At 46.4% G+C, this 17,496-nt stretch overlaps 1 protein-coding gene across 1 annotated transcript; it reads left to right on the top strand.

Moving 5' to 3' along the window:
* The first annotated feature begins 6,093 nt into the window (after positions 1-6,093).
* LOC128780902 (lysine-specific demethylase 4D-like) lies at positions 6,094-7,641 on the top strand. The gene is made up of 2 exons (XM_053924447.1): positions 6,094-7,197; positions 7,276-7,641. The coding sequence occupies exons 1-2, from the start codon at positions 6,097-6,099 to the stop codon at positions 7,639-7,641; spliced, it is 1,467 nt and encodes a 488-aa protein (XP_053780422.1). The 5' UTR covers positions 6,094-6,096.
* Positions 7,642-17,496: the final 9,855 nt, after the last annotated feature.

Raw genomic sequence — 17,496 nt, 5'->3', positions numbered from 1 at the left:
AAAAAAAAGATTGGTGAAAATAAACAAAAGGGGAAGCCCAAAGTGAGAAAATGATGGGATTAACCACTACCCCCACCCTCTTAATTCCGACACGGAAGCAGCACTGATGAGATTAAGATAAGGGCAGGTATAAAGGCAGACCCATCCTGATTCGGGACTGCATTCAAAGTCAAGCTAGGGAGAGGATACCGTCTCTCTGGATCCTGCAGTGCCTTCACTCGCAATTGGGGTTTTGCTGGTGGAAGGTAGTTCACTATATTTCTGCTATTTGTACTTGTGAGCAGAAGAGATATTTTCCTAGTACGACTTTAAAGAACTCACTCTAGATTTTATTGTTATCTTTTACTTTTAATTATAGTTTATTGTTATGTTCTTACAGTTGCCCCAAGGTTTCTCCCTTTGCACCGCTCCACCCAGCACCCCCACTGTTTCAGGCAATTCCCACACCATTGTTCCAGTCTGTTGGTCATGCCTGTAAGTTCTTTGGCTTCTCCATTTCCTACACCGTACTTTACATCCCCATAACTCTTCTGTAACTACCTTTTCACCTATTTCCGTCATCCCCGCTCCAATGTGCCTGCCATCAAACCTTTCTGCACATCTATGCTTCTGTTTCTGTTCTGCTTGTTTGCTCAGTTTGGTGTTCAGATCCATTGTTGATAGATATGCATTTATTGTCATTTCATTGTTCATCGTTTTGATCTTCTTTTCCTTCAATAAGTCCTGTTCACTTTTCATGTAATAATGGTTTGCTGCTTAACTTCTTCAGCTTCTTCTTGGCTAGGAAGCACTTTATCTGCCATTTGATTGTAAACGACAGCTTTGCTGCGTAGAGCCATCTTGCCTATAGGTCCCTGCTTCTCATCACTTTAAATATTCCTCGCCAATACCTTCTTTTCAGAAATCAGCTGACAGTCTCATGGGGACTCCCTTGCAGGTAACTACCTGCTTCTCTCTTGCTGGTTTTCAGATTTTCTCTTCATCTTTAATCTTTGGCATTTTCATTATGGTGTATCTTGGTGTGGCCTCTTTGCACCCATTACTTTGAGACCCTCTGTGCTTCCTGGACTTATATATCTATTTCCTTCACCAAATTGGTTACATTTTCTTACATTGTTTCTTCGGAGAAATCTCCTATTTCATTCTCTTTCTCTCCTCTGGCTCCCCAACGATGCCAATGTTGGAATGCTTGAAGTTGTCCCAGAGGCCCCTGACACTATCCTCATTCTTTTGGATTCTTTTTCTTCTTGTTGTTCTAATTGGTAGTTTCTTGTCTTCCTTCCTTCCTTCCTTCCTTCCTTCCTTCCTTCCTTCCTTCGCTCCTTCCTTCCTTCCTTCCTTCTATTCCGAATCAGAGATTTGACTCTCAGCTTCATCTACTCTACTGTTGTTTCCCTGTACATTGTTCTTCATTGCAGTTAGTGTATCCTTTGTTTCTGACTGATTTGTTTTTTCCTTCACTTGAGGTCCTCTCTGAGTTCCTTGAGCATCCCAGGGACCAGTGTTTTGAACTCTGCATCTGATAGGTTGCTTATCTCCATTTCGTTCAGTTCTTTTCCTGGAGTTTTCATCCGTTCTCTCTTTTGCGCCGTATTTTTTTTCTGCTCATTTCGGCAGCCTCCCTGTGTTTGTTTCTGTGGATCAGGTAGAGCTGCTATGACTCCCTGACTTGGTAGGGTGGTCGAATGTAGTAGGTGTCCTGTCCTATAGGGCCCAGTGGCACAGCATCCCCATCACCCAAGCTGAATACTCCAGGTGCGCCCTTGGTGTGGGCCGACTCCACACTCCTCCTATACATGAGCCTTGATTGCTATTGGAAGGTCAATGGGGGTGGTTTGCCCAGGCCGGTCAGTTGCAAGGACTGGCTAGGACCACTGACCACCCACTTTCGTCCTACACATGGAGGATCAGCTGTGCAGGGGTCCAGTCCCAAACGCAGGGCTTCCTTCAGCAGGGCTCTGGTGTCCCTTGTGTTCTGTCTGGGGCCACCTGGCATAAGCCATCATCTGCTGCCTGCTTCTTGTGCTGAGCTTGGAGGTGCCCTAGCAAGGCCAGGCTGTGAAGCAAGGCCAGAGGCTGCTAGTCTGGGGCCTGGAGCTACTCAGCAAGCTTCAGGGGCTCCCTAAGCCCAGCTGCTCTTTCGTTGAGAGGATTTAGGAAGATCACAAGCATTAGCCAAGACAAGTCATTCATATGCAAAAACCACTGGCTGGGTTAACCCCTTGGCTGGGCAGATTGGGGGGCACCCTAAATTAGGGTAAAGTGTCCAAGGATTTCCAGGCTGGGGCAAAGAGTGTTAACCAGGTTGATGCAGTCTCACATCTGGCAGCAGCCTGCTGACTCTGTGGTGGGACGGCTCAGAAGAGGAGCAATGGCCTCTGCCAGCAGGTGTTTGGGAGAAGGCTATCCTCCAGCTCTTATCCTCATGCCTTTCAAAGTGCTACCCCAGGTGCTGGGGCTCAGAGGGAGTCTCAGTAAGTCTGTGTGTAGGCAGGCCCTGAAGAGGAGCTGCCTGGGAATCCAGCAGGTTCTTGCAGGGACTAAATCTTCACTGGTTTTTACTGCCAGAAGACAAGGGTCTTACCTTCCTGGAGCTGAAACCCCTGGCTGGGGAACCAGGTGTGCAGCTGGACCCCAGCTCCTGAGAAACCCCTCCTGATCATTATCCACCACATGTGGGTGTGGGACCAGCCAGTGCCGCATCTGTACTCCTACTGCCAGTGTGGATGGTTGCCCTTCCTTTACTTCCATAGTTGTCAGACTTCCATTCAGCTTGATTTCTGCTGGTTCTCAGTGATGGTTGTTCTATGGTTGAGTTGTGATTGTGATGTGGTTGTGCAAGCTGTGTTTACCTAGGCCACCACCTTGCAGATCTAGCACTGATGTCCTTCTTCATTAATCTCAATTTGGAGAAATTTCAAGCTCTGGTAGTAGAACCCAAGGTTCCATAGCTGTGGTGCTGAGATTCAAACTTTGTCTGCATTCCACTTCCAGTGTCCAAGCGGCTAAAAATGAGCGAAGACAAGGGCCAGGGACAGGAGGTGGGCAGGGCGGAAAGCCCCAGGTGCCTAGCAACGGGCAAAACTGGGGGAAGCGGGGCCCTTGCCCCCAGGCTAACCTTTCCTCCCCTGGCATATCATTGGTCATGCACTTTGGACCTTCCCCTGCATACATTATATACTTTTATCCTATTTGTGATGGAGAAATATGCACTGGGATATCCTTTCCTTGAATTACAACACATTTTTGTTTCTAAACTGTTTTTCAGAGGTGTGGGATTAATTTTCTTCTGAATATTTTCTTGGGAAAAATCACATAGATTTTCAGGAAGAAGCCTGGTATTTCGGGAACTGGTTTCCAATGGCAATAAGAGGGTTTCTACATGTGGGAAGAGAATGAATTTATTGAGAGGGACTTGGAAAATATGTGGGATTAGATTAGAGGTTATTTATCTGATATGGGGGCATTGGAAGTGGGATCCTGCCGATTGAATGGGAGTTGGGATGGGCCGAACAGAGCTGGACTTCCAGCACAGCACGTTCCACTCAGAGGCTGAGTCCTGAAAGGAAGTCATTTTCTGGGTCCTAATGTACGGCCCTTTGGAATCAAGACATTAGAGTAGCAGATGGCAAGCCTTTTTGTGTTTGTTTGTTTTTGCTTTTCCTTTTTTTAATTAAAAAAATAGTTTTTTTATTGACTTTGAGAGAGAGGGGAAGGGAGGGAGAGAAACTTTGATAGGTGGCCACTCACACACCACAAACTGGGGTCCTGGCCCGCAACCCAGGCGTCTGACCCGAGCAGGAATGGAAGCAGGCTGGTACTCAACCCACTGGGCCACACCAGCCAGGGTGTGTTTTTGTTTTTTCCTTAAAGCATAAAACAGTTGAAAATGATAACCTTTTATATCAGAAGGCAACCTCTTTTCTGGTAAAGTCTCATTTATTTATGCATCGAAAGCACAAATATTATGTGTATGTCACTCTTTTTGTTTCTGCATTACGGCTTCATATTTCCTCATTTTTAAAATTTTTAAGTAGGATTATTGATTTTGGAGAGAGAAGAAGAGAGACAGAGTGTGCGAGGAGGAGAGAGAGGAAGAGAGAGAGAGAGAGAGAGAGAGAGAGAGAGAGAGAGAGAGAGAGAAATATCGATTGATTGCCTTCCAGGTGTGCCCTGAGTAGGAATCAAACACCCAACATTTTGGTGTATGGCACGATGCTCTACACCAGTGGTCCCCAAGCTTTTTGGCACCAGGGACTGGTTTCGTGGAAGACAATGTTTCCGTGGACCGGGGTTGTGGGGGATGGCTTGGGGCTGAGTCAAGCGCATTGCATTCCAGCTCAGCTCCTGCTGTGCTGCCCGGTTCCTAACAGGCTGGGACCTATACTGGTGCATGGCCAGGAGGGTGGGGACACCTGTTCTAAACAATAGAGCCTCAGAAGTCCAGGTAGGCCTTGTATGTCTTAAAAGGGCTGAAACCTGTCTGCTTAGTCCACCTTATAATTCATTGATCATTAACCAGTGTTTAGAATGCTAGAGGTTTCTGTATGCTAATCTGTCTAGAATGGTGTTGAAACCTTCATTTCTAATCCTAATTTTTCGATTAATGCAAACTAATGATGAGATTGCGTCATGTGTTTTTCTGTGAAGAATAATGCTTGTAGGGGTGGATACATCAGTGCTCTGTATTTTTCACCTGCTGGTTGTTTGCATAGGCATTCTTGCTTCATTTTTTTGCAAAAAGACTTGATTTAGTACTTTTGTTTAGAGAGAGGGGAAGAGAGGGAGAGAAAGCTAGAGGTGCGAGGGAAACGTCGATCAGTTGCCTCTCGTTTGAGCCACACCTGGAAACCAAACCCGAAACCCAGGCCTGTGCCCTGACCGCGATTCGCGGACTGGCAAACTTTCCTTCTGTGCGACAACGCTCCAACCCACGGAGCCGCGCCAGTCAGGGCAGGCACTCTTTCCAGGACGGGAATTCTCTCTTTTCTTTGTAAAGCGTGTCTTGAAATAATGAAATGCACCTTGAGTTCTTTCAAATAGTTTTCCGCATGCGATAGGGGATGGTTTCTCCATTTTATCTGTCAAGGGAGTCGCTCACACTGATAGGTTTTGTAAAGGATCTTTGCCGGTTCAGCATGGTGTGCTCTTCTTTTCATGCCCCGCTGCAGTAAATTTGGGATAAAATTTTATTTAAGACTTCCCCAACTAAGCCCCTCGATCAAGTTGGCCCCGTGGAGTGCTTGCCCAGTGTCGCCCTCTTCTGGTTTTGCATTGAGCTTCGTGAAGTGAACTGAATAGCGTGCCCTAGAAACGCTTCCACGACGTAAGGGTCAGAGAATGCACTTACAAAATGAAGTGTTAGGTGTTAATGGGCCATATTTAAACCACTGTTATTTTTATTTAGCTTATGGGGATATATCAGTATTTCACTTTTTTCTTGGGCCACTAGAAGACATTTGTCCTTTGGAGAAAATGATCCATCCAAATTAGGAGCACCAAGGGATTCATTCATAAGATTAAACTATAGTATACAAATAGTTCTCTGCTGGGTTTTTCGCTCTGTCCCCCATGTTATCATAACGTGGTTTGTTTGTACTTTTTTCTCTTCGTGCCTATGTCTTTTCACTTCTAAGGGTCTTTTCTAAGAATCAGGGTTTGATCCGGGTCATCATTTCTGTTGGGTGTTACTAGGTATAGAAATTATTTTCAAATATTCTGTATTGTTTTTCTTTTGGTTTAGCTTTTCAACTTCCTGCAAGAGACTTTCCGCTACGGTGGGGTGAAGGGCCATCCCTACGCTCCAGCCTGGAAGCCTCAGAGACACCAGCACCCCAACTGAGGACGCTCACAGAGCTGCGGGCTGAGCCTCCGTGCCACTCCAAGTGTCTGCTCCCCCGGCGCCTACCCCGTTTCCTTCAGGTCCAAAAGGCTGCCCAGAGTGCAGCACCACTGGCCAGTCCACAAGTCTGAAAGAGGCTGATTTGTCCAAGTGCCCGAGTCTGAGGAAAGCAACAGAGAAGACATTACTCCCGTCATTGTCTCGGATCGAATATAGACCTAGGCACCTGGGAGTCCGCTGCTTCTATCGCAGCCATGAACTTTAAGCGCTCTGGTGCCCAGAACCCAAGCCTTTCAATCATGACCTTCCGCCCAAGCGCGGAAGACTTTCAGGATTTCAACACATACATTGCTTCCATAGAATCCCAAGGTGCCCACCGAGCTGGCCTGGCTAAGATAATTCCACCCAAGGAGTGGAAAGCCAGACAGAGCTATGATGACATCAGTGACATCTTAATAGCCGCTCCTCTGCAGCAGGTGGCCTCTGGGCGCGCAGGTGTGTTTATTCAATACCACAAGAAGAAGAAAGCCATGACGGTGGGGCAGTATCGCCGCTTGGCCAACAGTGGCCAATACCGGACTCCGCCACATGTGGATTTTGAGGATTTGGAGCGAAAGTACTGGAAATCCCGCGTCTACGGTTCGCCCATCTACGGCGCTGACGTCAGTGGCTCCTTGTTTGATGCAAACACCAAGCAGTGGAACCTCGGCCACCTGGGAACCATTCAGGACTTGCTGGAGCAGGAGTGCGGAGTTGTCATCGAAGGCGTCAACACCCCCTACCTGTACTTTGGCATGTGGAAGACCAGCTTCGCTTGGCACACGGAGGACATGGACCTTTACAGCATCAACTACCTGCACTTCGGGGAGCCCAAAACTTGGTACGCGGTGCCCCCAGAGCACGGCCAGCGCCTGGAATGCCTGGCCAGGGAGCTTTTCCCAGGCAGTTCCCGGGGCTGTGAGGCCTTCCTGAGGCACAAGGTGGCGCTCATCTCGCCCAGCGTCCTCAAGGAGAATGGGATCCCCTTCAGTCGCATCACTCAGGAGGCTGGAGAGTTCATGGTGACCTTTCCCTACGGCTACCACGCTGGCTTCAATCACGGCTTCAACTGCGCCGAGGCCATCAACTTTGCCACCCCGCGATGGGTCGACTATGGCAAAGTGGCCTCTCAGTGCAGCTGCGGGGAGGCCAGGGTCAGCTTTTCCATGGACGCCTTTGTGCGCATCCTGCAGCCCGAGCGCTACGAGCTGTGGAAACGCGGGCAGGACCGGACTGTCCTGGACCACGTGGAGCCCACGAAGCCGGGCAGCATGGACCTGAGCGCCTGGAGACAGAGCCGGGCGGCCTCGACGGCAGCGCTGGGCTCGAGGCACCTGCAGCCGCGTCGGGCCCCGCGCAACCCTGGCGCCGTGGACCGCGTCCCTGTGCGCCAGGCGTCCCTGCTCCTCTCGCCAGTCCTGGCTTCTGCCTCCGCCACCAGGTGCGGAGCTGCGGCCGCCTGCTGCTCCTCCAAGCCCGACCTGTCCTCGCCGCCAATCCCGGGTCCCTCTGACCGGGATCTCCAGCCCACTGGCAGCTGTGCTGGGGGCCGTCGTCCTCGGGAAGAGGGGGCTCAGGAGGCGACCCTGCAGGCCGCGGCTAAGAGGCGCTGCTCAGTGGGCACAGCGCGCACTGCTCCGGACCCCGAGGCCCTGCCTGTGTCCCGGGATCATCCCTCCCTGGACAACCCTGCACCTCTGAGCCTGGACACTCTCCATCCGCTCGTACCTCCCCGCTCCTCCTTCGCTCCAGACTGCTGAGCCTAGGGGACGCCTGCCTCGTTCCCCACTGCTCTTTTGTGTGGAGAGGCACTGAGACATCTCAGAGCTACAAGCAAGTTTGGAAGTCACTGCTCTTCCATGAGAGTACCCCGGTGTTGCCTCTGTACGGGCTTAGTTCGAGGTATTTACCAAGGTCGCCATAGTTTGTTCTTCCTCTCGGACCCTAGAATGTCTTTGGACGCTGCTAACTCCTGTGTTGCCATCAGACGTTTTATCCACTGGACCCCCTGTGTCTCTGGGAACCCTTCAAGTTCTGCTGAGGTTTCCAAAGCCTGATGTAGCCAAGACTCCGTACTGTGGGACAGCTCTGGGTGTTGCCCAGCTTCGGAAGAATCCCGGGCTTTGGCTCCCCTTTTGCCCTTTCTCTTTCTCTGGCCCCTCCCCATTTTCTGCAGAACTAGGCCCTTTTGATCCCTCGGGTCAGTAGAGGCTCAGAAAACAATGTATGATGTTTGAGTCATGGATGTGTCTATAATGTTATCTGTTACCGGTATTTCTTCACAAATATCTTAAAGGCCAGAAACATTGGACTTCCCCCCCCCCCCCCCAGTATGGTCCATTCAACCAACGGAGGAGTTGAGCTTACTGTTTTCTGCACTTTTCTGAATAAATACATGGAAACATTTTCAGCAAAACCTATGCTTCTGGCCTGATAAAATTGTGTGGAGTTGGTAAATACGTTGGGGACCGTTGTTGGGTTCTGCCTGGCAGGCTGGCTGGGGACTTTGATGTGTACACTTTTTTAAGGAGGACCTCGTGGAAATCATGTGGTAAGTTGGCTGAGCAGTAGAACTTAAGTCGCTGGGAGAGGTGAGCAAGCATAGGACAAAGGTGCCATCATCCAAATATCTTCAAGTCTCCACTGCTGTTTCAGGGCTGTGTATACAGTGGTCAATTTATTGATTCATCTCAATAAACAAGGCCATCAATGAATGAACGATCATCTCCTTTGGTTACATGTGGGGATGGGATGGCACAGCAGAACTGAGTGGGGCAAGCCTGACTCCTGCTGATCAGTGAACACCTCTTAGAGCGGGAGACCTGTCCGAGACCCAGCTCTCAAGAAGGGAGGTCCAGTGTTAACTTCCACTTAGAGGGACCAGCAAGAGGAATAGCTCTATGGTGGAATAGAAAGGTCGCCCCTTGGCATCTGGCTCATACAATAGAAGGGGACATGCAGGGCCCAGGGTATGTAGGATCTTGCGAGTTATACAAAGTATTTGAATATTTTTCAACTTGAAAGAAGAAGGCATTGGAAGTTTAAAACAGCACTTGATACGATGCACACATTTCAATAATGAGCTTAGTTCTGGGGACAGTGAGCGGCAAGAGCAGTCAGAACATCTAAGCAATACAGGTGAGAACTGATGGTTCCTTTGACTGAGGCATTATTACTGCAAATGCACAGAAGTGGGCAAACTCAGAATACATTTTGGAAATTGAAAAGGATAGTTTGGATACAGAAGAGGACATTTCAAAGAAGCAAACCACTCCTCCACTGCCTTACGGAATTGGAGTTGTCTCTCGTGTTATCCGTTACCAGTATTTCTTCACAAATATCTTAAAGGCCACAAACATTGGACTTTCCCCCCCAATATTGCCCATTCAACCCACGGAGGAGTTGAGGGTACTGTTTACTGCCCTTTTCTGAATACTTATAAGGAAACATTTTCCACAAAACGATAAAATTGCGTGGGGTTGCTGAATATGGTGGGGACAGTTGTTGGGTTCTGCCTGGCAGGCTGGCTGGGGAATTTGATGTGTAGAGTTTCTTAAGGAAGCTCTCCCTTACAGAATTTCAGTAAGGCTCGGGAATTTGAAGCACATTATAAAAGTGAGGGCAGGAAAATTGGAAAAGCAGTGATTGTTCGAAACTCTGGGGATCAGCAAAAGCCCATGCCACATGCCCACCACAAAGAGGAAGGAGCCAGGCAAGTTTCTTTTTGCCTAATGTAGCTGGAGAGAGAAGTGTATTCTGTGGAAAATTGAGGCTGAGAGTCTGAACTCAGGGGTTCCAGGCACAGTGCAGGATGGGAGTGAGATGCTTGACTGAAAAGGAGATTAAGCTGAATCTTGAGATAATGGAACGAGAAGATGGAAGCAGACTGGACTCCCTTGGAAGTGTGGAGCCCTGGGGAGCACCTGGCCTCACAGTCCACATTGCATGGGCAAGAAATAAACTTCTATGTGAAAAGAACCTGAGATCTTGGGGGCGGGTCAGGCTTTGTGCTTCGACTTAAGTCAGTTGTGCATGTGGCAGTGCAGAGAAATAAAGGAATTCTGAGAAGTCTCTCTAAAGGCAATAGTCTGGCTCTTATTTCTGTTTTAAAGTTTACAAACTGAAAACATTTTGTCATACTTCAGGAATGTCACCATCTACTCCTTGGAAGATAGATGCCCGGGAGGCATAGGATAAAAAAAAAATTGGGGTCTTTGAAAAAGAAGAAAAACAACATTTTTCCCCCAGAAAAATATTGCTCCTACTGCACTCAGGTTTTCCATTAGTTATTTGCTTAAGTTTTAAAATTTGTTTTCCCAATACGGACAAGCAATGTCAAAAACAGAGTTCGGCTGTATCGATAAAGTGGTTTCTAAATTCTCTTGAAAGAAAAAGGAGCTGGGGGTGGTAGTGAAGGACGTTCTTCCAGAAAATCTATTCAAAGTTCTATTTTCCTTCCTGTTGACACATTCAGTTTGGACATGCTCAATTTGGACCACTCTTCTCAATAAAAGATGCCCCTATCCAGCTGTTCTCCAAGTCCAATCAGTATTTGCTATACTCGGTCTTGGAAAAGCAACGGATATTGATTTGGAAAATTATATAAAGGCCAGGATGCAGCCACCTTTGTTTTCTCTGCCATGATCTATCCCAGGTCTCTCTCCACTTCTGGGAAATAATTATGAGTTTAATGTGTGTTCTCCAAGTTCACAAGTGAACGTGCACACAGTCAAAGGTAGTATCTCCTGTGTGGCTTTGTCAACCTACACCCCCTCCCCCCAACCATCTTTTTAAAACGTCAATATTACATTGACAAGATCTAAAAGCTTTGTGATATGTAGACCTCAGTCACTCCAACGAAGTCAACGAGAGCTTAGTTTTTTGTTTGTTTTCCCCCTGCCGATGGACAATAGGGTATTTCCAAATCTTTGCTAATTGAAACAGTGGCTGACTGAGTAGTTTTCTATAGAGAAATGGAATAACTTAGTTGTATTTATGTTCTTTTTCAGCTTTTCTAAGAACAACCTTATTAGCCTCCACTTTCTATCTCCACTGGCGGTCTGAGAGAGGTCTGCTTTCTCCATGTCTTTGGCCTTTTTTTATATTGTCAGACCTTTTTCTTTTTCCTAGCCTAAATGAATGAAAAATACTACCTTGTTGCACTTTACTGATTACTAGTGACCTGCGATTTCTTTTTTCATATTTATTTGCCATTTGGATTTCTTTTATGAATTGCTTGTCCTAAGGCTTTGTTCCCTCTTTTGAGGTTGACTATTTTTTCGCTGATCTCTGCAAGTTTTATGAGGTTCAGGATCCTAATTCATTATCTGTATTGTGTATGAGGAAAAATTTCTCCTGGTCTGTAATTCTTTGTTTTGAAACTGCTGCCATTTTCATGATTTTTATTTAATCTAATCTTTGCCCAGGGGCATGTCCCCAGACCTTAGAGAGGAGAGGAAAGGAAGGAGAAGGGGGAGAGAGAGAGAGAGAGAGAGAAAGGGAGGGGATGCGAGAGAAAAAAAACATCTATGGTTTGCCTTCCCTGTGTGCCCTGACTGGGGCAAGAATCCACAATCTAGGTATGTGCCTGGATGGAATCGAACTCGCAACGTTTTGGTGTCTGGGACAATCCTCCAACCAACTGAGCCATCCAGCCAGAGACTGTCATTTCTTTTCATGTTCTCATGTCATTGTCTTAATCCAGGTTCCCTGGAGAAACAAACCCAGTAGGAACATACAGGTATATGAAGAGCTTTACTACAGAAATTAGTGCAAGTGGTAATGGAGGCCAAGGAATCCCGTGATCTGCCCCATCTGCAAGCTAGAGAACCAGGAACGTGGTGATGCATTCTGTCTGAGTTGGAATGCCTGAGAATCTAGGGGCCAGTGATGTCAGTCCAAGTCTCAGGCTTAAAGCCCAGGAACCAGGAGTGCCTAATAAGGAAGATGTCTCGGGGTGGGCAAGGAAGAACATTTAAGATCAAGCAGAGAATGAATTTGTCCCTCCCTGCCCCTTTGGTTCTCTTCAGGCTCTGAATGGCTAGGATGAGTCCACCTGTATTGGTGAAGGCCTCTTAACTCAGTCTAATGATGCACGGGCTAATCTCTTCCCCAGAACCCCCCCCCCCCACCACACACACACACACACACACACACATCCAGGAATAGTGCTTTATCAGCTAACTTGGCATCTCTTAGCCCATTTAGGTCCATCCATAAAACTCACTATCACATTTGTCACTCTATTGCAATCAGTTCCCCATATCAGACATTTCCAACACAATGCTTTGGTACTTGAAGATATGTTTTTCACCCGAGTTCATAAAGACATTCTTGAACACTTCCTCTAATAGTCTTAAAATTCTGTTTTCTATCTTCAGTATGTAATCCATCCCAGATTTAGGTAAGAACTACATATTGAACAGTCCATGTCTTCCTACCAGCTTGCTATGCCACCTTCATGAAATACACATTCTCACACATATGTATATGGTGTCTGGCTCCTCTACTTGTACACAGATGTATTTATCCATTCAGCACAATTACTGCAGTTGGCTAGAGGAGAAGTCACCCCTCTTTTTCTCCTTTTTAAAGAATTCTCTTGGAGATCCTTATTTAAGTACCGGCCGGCACCCGTTCCTAGAACGGTCACCTTGAGCAGGTTGTTTGATGTCCCTGCCTCAGCTTCCCGATCCAAGAAACATGGTTGATAGGATTGCCCTGATAGGGTCGTTCTGCAGATTGAGTTCTTCTATGCAGAATTCTTTGGACAGTGTGTGGTATTTGATAATCGCCATACGTGTTGGCGACTTTTAATAATATTTGTATTATTAGAGGTCAAGGGACTTTTATTCAACAAACGATAGGAAAAAAGAGAGTGAAAAGACAAATCAAGGAGTGGGAAATTGCCTTACCCACACCCAGTAAAGAGCTAATGACCAAAATGTATAAAGAACTACCACGAAGACAACCCAGCAGAAAAATGGACAAAAGACTTGATTAGGCCCTTGGTGAAGGCGTTTAGCCTACTGGCTGATAAACGCGAAAACTTGCTCACTCTCATTCATAATCAGGGAAGTGCAAATCACGATTACATAGCTCTGTGCCCTCGCCTGATTGGCTAAAACTAAGAAGGCCCATTATCCCAAAAGTGTGCAAAAGTGAAGAGCAATGAGGACCTCATGTGAAGCTCGTGAGTATGTAAGTGGCTCAAAAAACCAACCTGTTGAGAAAGAGTCTGGCAAGATAACATTTGCATTCACATAACCTCTGCCCAAGAGATCAATTTTTAGGCGCGAGGGACCAGAGTTCCAATGTAGGTGTGGGAGAATGTTCCAAATAGCGGAGTAAGAAGCCAAAAGCGGAAACAACCCAAAGGCCCAGCAGCAGCCCAAACGTGTGTACGATTGAATACAACCCCCCAACAGAACAAAGGCCAGCTGTATGCAACAACATAAATGAAGAAAAAATACACGCACAAGAATACATTCAGCTAGCCTTTCTTTAAATGTTTGTTTTTTATTTCCAAAGGTTTTATCAAGTTTTCAAAAATGGGTACAGTAGTAACTTCATATTGTTGACCAAAATTAATACGCTTGTAGTTAGGGGAGTGTCAGTCTGAGAGGCAGATGGGGCTGGGCTGCCAGAAGAGGAGCGGGAGCCAGGCTCCCAGTGACTGGCAATGCCGAATGTCTTGACCCGAGGCCCCTTCCACTTTTGGGACAATTACGAATAGATGCTAAGAGTTAGTAATGTGTGTATAGTTTAGCTGTACACGCGTGCTTTATGAATTTCTGTAAACGCGTCACATTTCAGCATTTTTCAATGTTAAACAAAGCTGTTTTCTACTTTCAAAATAGTCATGTAGTGGTTTATAAAATCATTTAAAAATTGATTCTATTTCCAATTTTTTTCATCTTAATATTGCTCTTTCATACCTTCTCTCACTTATTTATTTTATTACACTTAATAATGCATTATTATTTTAGAACAGTTTTAGATTTCTCAAAAAGTTGATCAGATTTTTGGGAGAGTTCCCCTATAACTACCGCCCACCCCACCCCACTCGCACTTTCTCCTTTCATTAACACCTTACGTTACTACGGTACATTGGTTACCAGTAATGAACTAGCACCAGCACGTTATCTGACAAGGCCGTACGTGATTCAGATTTCCTCCGTTTTCTACCCAATGTCCTTTTTCTGTGCCAGGATCACATCCCAAATACCAAATGATGGTTAGTTTTTGTGTGTCCTTCAGTTACTCTCAGCTGTAACAGATTTTCAGACCTTACAAAATGCTTACAGAGACACTTGACAATTTGGGGGATATCGTTCAGGCATAGTACAGCATGCCCACCTATTGGAATTTGTCTACTGTTTTTCTTATAATGAGCCCAGGTTTACGTGTTTTTCCAAAGAAGATTACAAAGGTCAATGGCTCTTTTTATCACATCATATCAAGGGCATAAACTATGGACATAATTCAGGACTCTGGCTGAAAGAGTGTGTGTGGGCATTCTTCACTGTAAAGTTCCTACTCCCACGCACCACCCCCGACTGCCACTGGCCTCGCTGCACTCCTGAAGACACTATTTGTGGCCCACGCTGAGCGGACGTGGTGTTCCTCTTCCGTCCTTTAGGGGGAGGACTCTGGACGTTTTTGGCATCTTCTTCAGGAGAGATTTGTCTCCTCTCCCCAATTTTTTATTTACTCAATTGTTGCTACCAGTATGACTCCATACTGGCAGAAACGTCTACCATAGACGTTTATTTTATATTTGGGGTTATAATTCAATACCACTTTATGTTGTTGCTGAATTTGGGAGCTCTTCCCTGGGGTTCCTGTGCCTTAATGTCAGGCACTGCAAGATGCTCCAGGCTCAGCTTGTGTATTTCCTGCCGCCATCCTCGAAACTTTCTCACCTCCTTAGTATGGCCAGTTCGTTATTTTAATTCTCTTCAAAGATCTTATTTGTTTCTTTTGAGAGGGCAAGAGAGGGAGAGAAGCATCAGTGCTTTGCTCCCAGTGGGGGACGTGACCCGCAGCCCTGGGGTGAGCCCTGCCTGACAGGGAGTCAAAGCAGCGACAGTGCGCCTCGCGGGACCACGCCCAACCCACTGGTCAGGCCACCATTCCCTTTCCGAGTGGCACATCGCTCTTTTTATTCATCGCCTCTGTTTTTTGTATATGTTCGTTTTCCTTTTTATGTAGATATTATATAGACATTAGTGAACATATCGGGTGGATATTCGTTTTCCAATAAATATGGTTGGTGCCGTTTTTTCTTGTTGACCTGCTTCTTCAATTTAATTCATTTTACACTTTCCACCTGAAGATACCACATCAGAAACTCACTTGACATCTCTCTGTCCCCATTCTCCACCCTCATATTGAATTGTCTGTCTGACAAAAACAAAACCTGAGGAAACGACTCCTGTCCAGCCTTGTCCAAAAGCCCCAAAGGGAATGCGCATCCATTCCACTCCCAAGAATGATCACTTGAATGAGGATTCCCTAAATAAAGAGAAAAGGCCACTCCCCAAACTTTGAACATTCCAAGGGCAAACATCGACCGAATCGGAGCAGAAGTGTCTTCGCACATCAAACCGTCAAGGAACAGCAACGTGTCTTTCACATACAGTGGTTTTCTTGGGGGACGGCCGTGGTCCTTTAAGAAGGAAATTCCAGCTGCAAAAGAAAAAGGCATTCCGAAACCAACCACGAGCCCCCCCAAAGAAAGCGCTTCACCCAGCAGGCCAGGTCCCAAACGTGCGCGGTGTGACGGCACGTGGGTACAAAGTTCAGAAATGAGCCAAGTGAATCCGGACAGAGGCCAGAAGTCGGGACAGCGCTGACTCTGCCGGGCCACCTGCAGGGGGCGGCAGGGAGGCGTTCTATTGTTCGCTTTCACTGTGGTCAAGACGCCCCTAGATACGTTAATTCGGTGACATTTTTACTGGTATTTCTTTTGTGGTCTCATATTGATACTATTTGCTCGATGTTTTCTAGGTCTTTAAAAACCTTTTGCATCTGCTATGTGCTCGTTGCAGACTCGGTGATCAAAGCTGGGGAGACTTTCCTAGCATTTACCTTTCTTCTCTATCAGCTTCTGACAAAACGGAATTCTTTAAAATCTTTCACAACGATTACAAATATACCTGTTTTACCTTACAAGTCTCCGTCTTTCTGGTCTATGTACGTCACAGTGCTGTGTCTGGGTGTGTGAAGTTCATCGTAATATTTTCTTAGTGATTTTTTGGATAACTATAAAATATTCCTTCTTTAGCCTATAAATACATTAGCTACGAATGGCTACTAGACAAGGTTGTTTGTTGTTGCTGTTGTTTCATATTTGCATGGGTTGACTTTCTCACCCCTTTCTTTTCAACATCTTCGCTTGCTTTAAGGTTGGGTTAAGGACAATAAAGAGTGTGCAAAAGACCTAACAACGAGCTTCTTGTCCTGTGGCACCTTCTGGACCTTTTCCTGTGGCAGGTACACACTGTCATCACGGAGCTCCGGGCCACACTTAATTTGGGTCACCTGGGTCAGGGCTGCCCTCATCTGCAACCCCAGATTAACCAGCTTCACAGTGGAGGACGTGGGCTCTCTCTCACACTGACCTGCCAGTGTGGGTACATTCCCCAGTAATGACTAGAAAATTATTGGAAGCGCCCTGAGGGCGCAGAGGCTCCAGAAACTTAGGAAACAGGACGGGCACCCATACACAACCTCGAGACAATCTACGGTCTATACAAGACCACGTAAGACATGCTACTCTACAACCACCCCATTTACCGAGTAAATGTTCAAAGCCCCCACCCCTCAGGGATGGTGCATTTCTCCCCACCTGGCCCTAGACCTCACTTGGGAAAGTACAAATAAAAACTTTTACTCTCTGCACACACACAAAAAAAAGATTGGTGAAAATAAACAAAAGAGCAAGGCCAAAGTGAGAAAGTGATGGGATTAACCACTACCCCCACCCTCTTAATTCGGGCACAAAAGCAGCACTGATCAGATTAAGATAAAGGCAGGTACAATGCCAGATCCCTCGGGATACCCAGATGCAGTTCAAGTCAAGCTAGGGAGAGGATACCGTCTCTCTGGATCCTGCAGTGCCTTCACTCGCAATTGGGGTTTTGCTGGTGGAAGGTAGGTCACTTTATTTCTGCTATTTGTACTTGTGAGCAGAAGAGATATTTTCCTAGTACGACTTTAAAGAACTCACTCTAGATTTTATTGTTATCTTTTACTTTTAATTATAGTTTATTGTTATGTTCTTACAGTTGCCCCAAGGTTTCTCCCTTTGCACCGCTCCACCCAGCACCCCCACTGTTTCAGGCAATTCCCACACCATTGTTCCAGTCTGTTGGTCATGCCTGTAAGTTCTTTGGCTTCTCCATTTCCTACACCGTACTTTACATCCCCATAACTCTTCTGTAACTACCTTTTCACCTATTTCCGTCATCCCCGCTCCAATGTGCCTGCCATCAAACCTTTCTGCACATCTATGCTTCTGTTTCTGTTCTGCTTGTTTGCTCAGTTTGGTGTTCAGATCCATTGTTGATAGATATGCATTTATTGTCATTTCATTGTTCATCGTTTTGATC

Source organism: Desmodus rotundus, chromosome 5 (assembly GCF_022682495.2).
Source record: "Desmodus rotundus isolate HL8 chromosome 5, HLdesRot8A.1, whole genome shotgun sequence".
In the NCBI taxonomy this organism is placed as follows: domain Eukaryota; kingdom Metazoa; phylum Chordata; class Mammalia; order Chiroptera; family Phyllostomidae; genus Desmodus; species Desmodus rotundus.
Note: the sequence above shows the minus strand (reverse complement) of the source record. Positions and strands in the feature narration are given on the sequence as shown.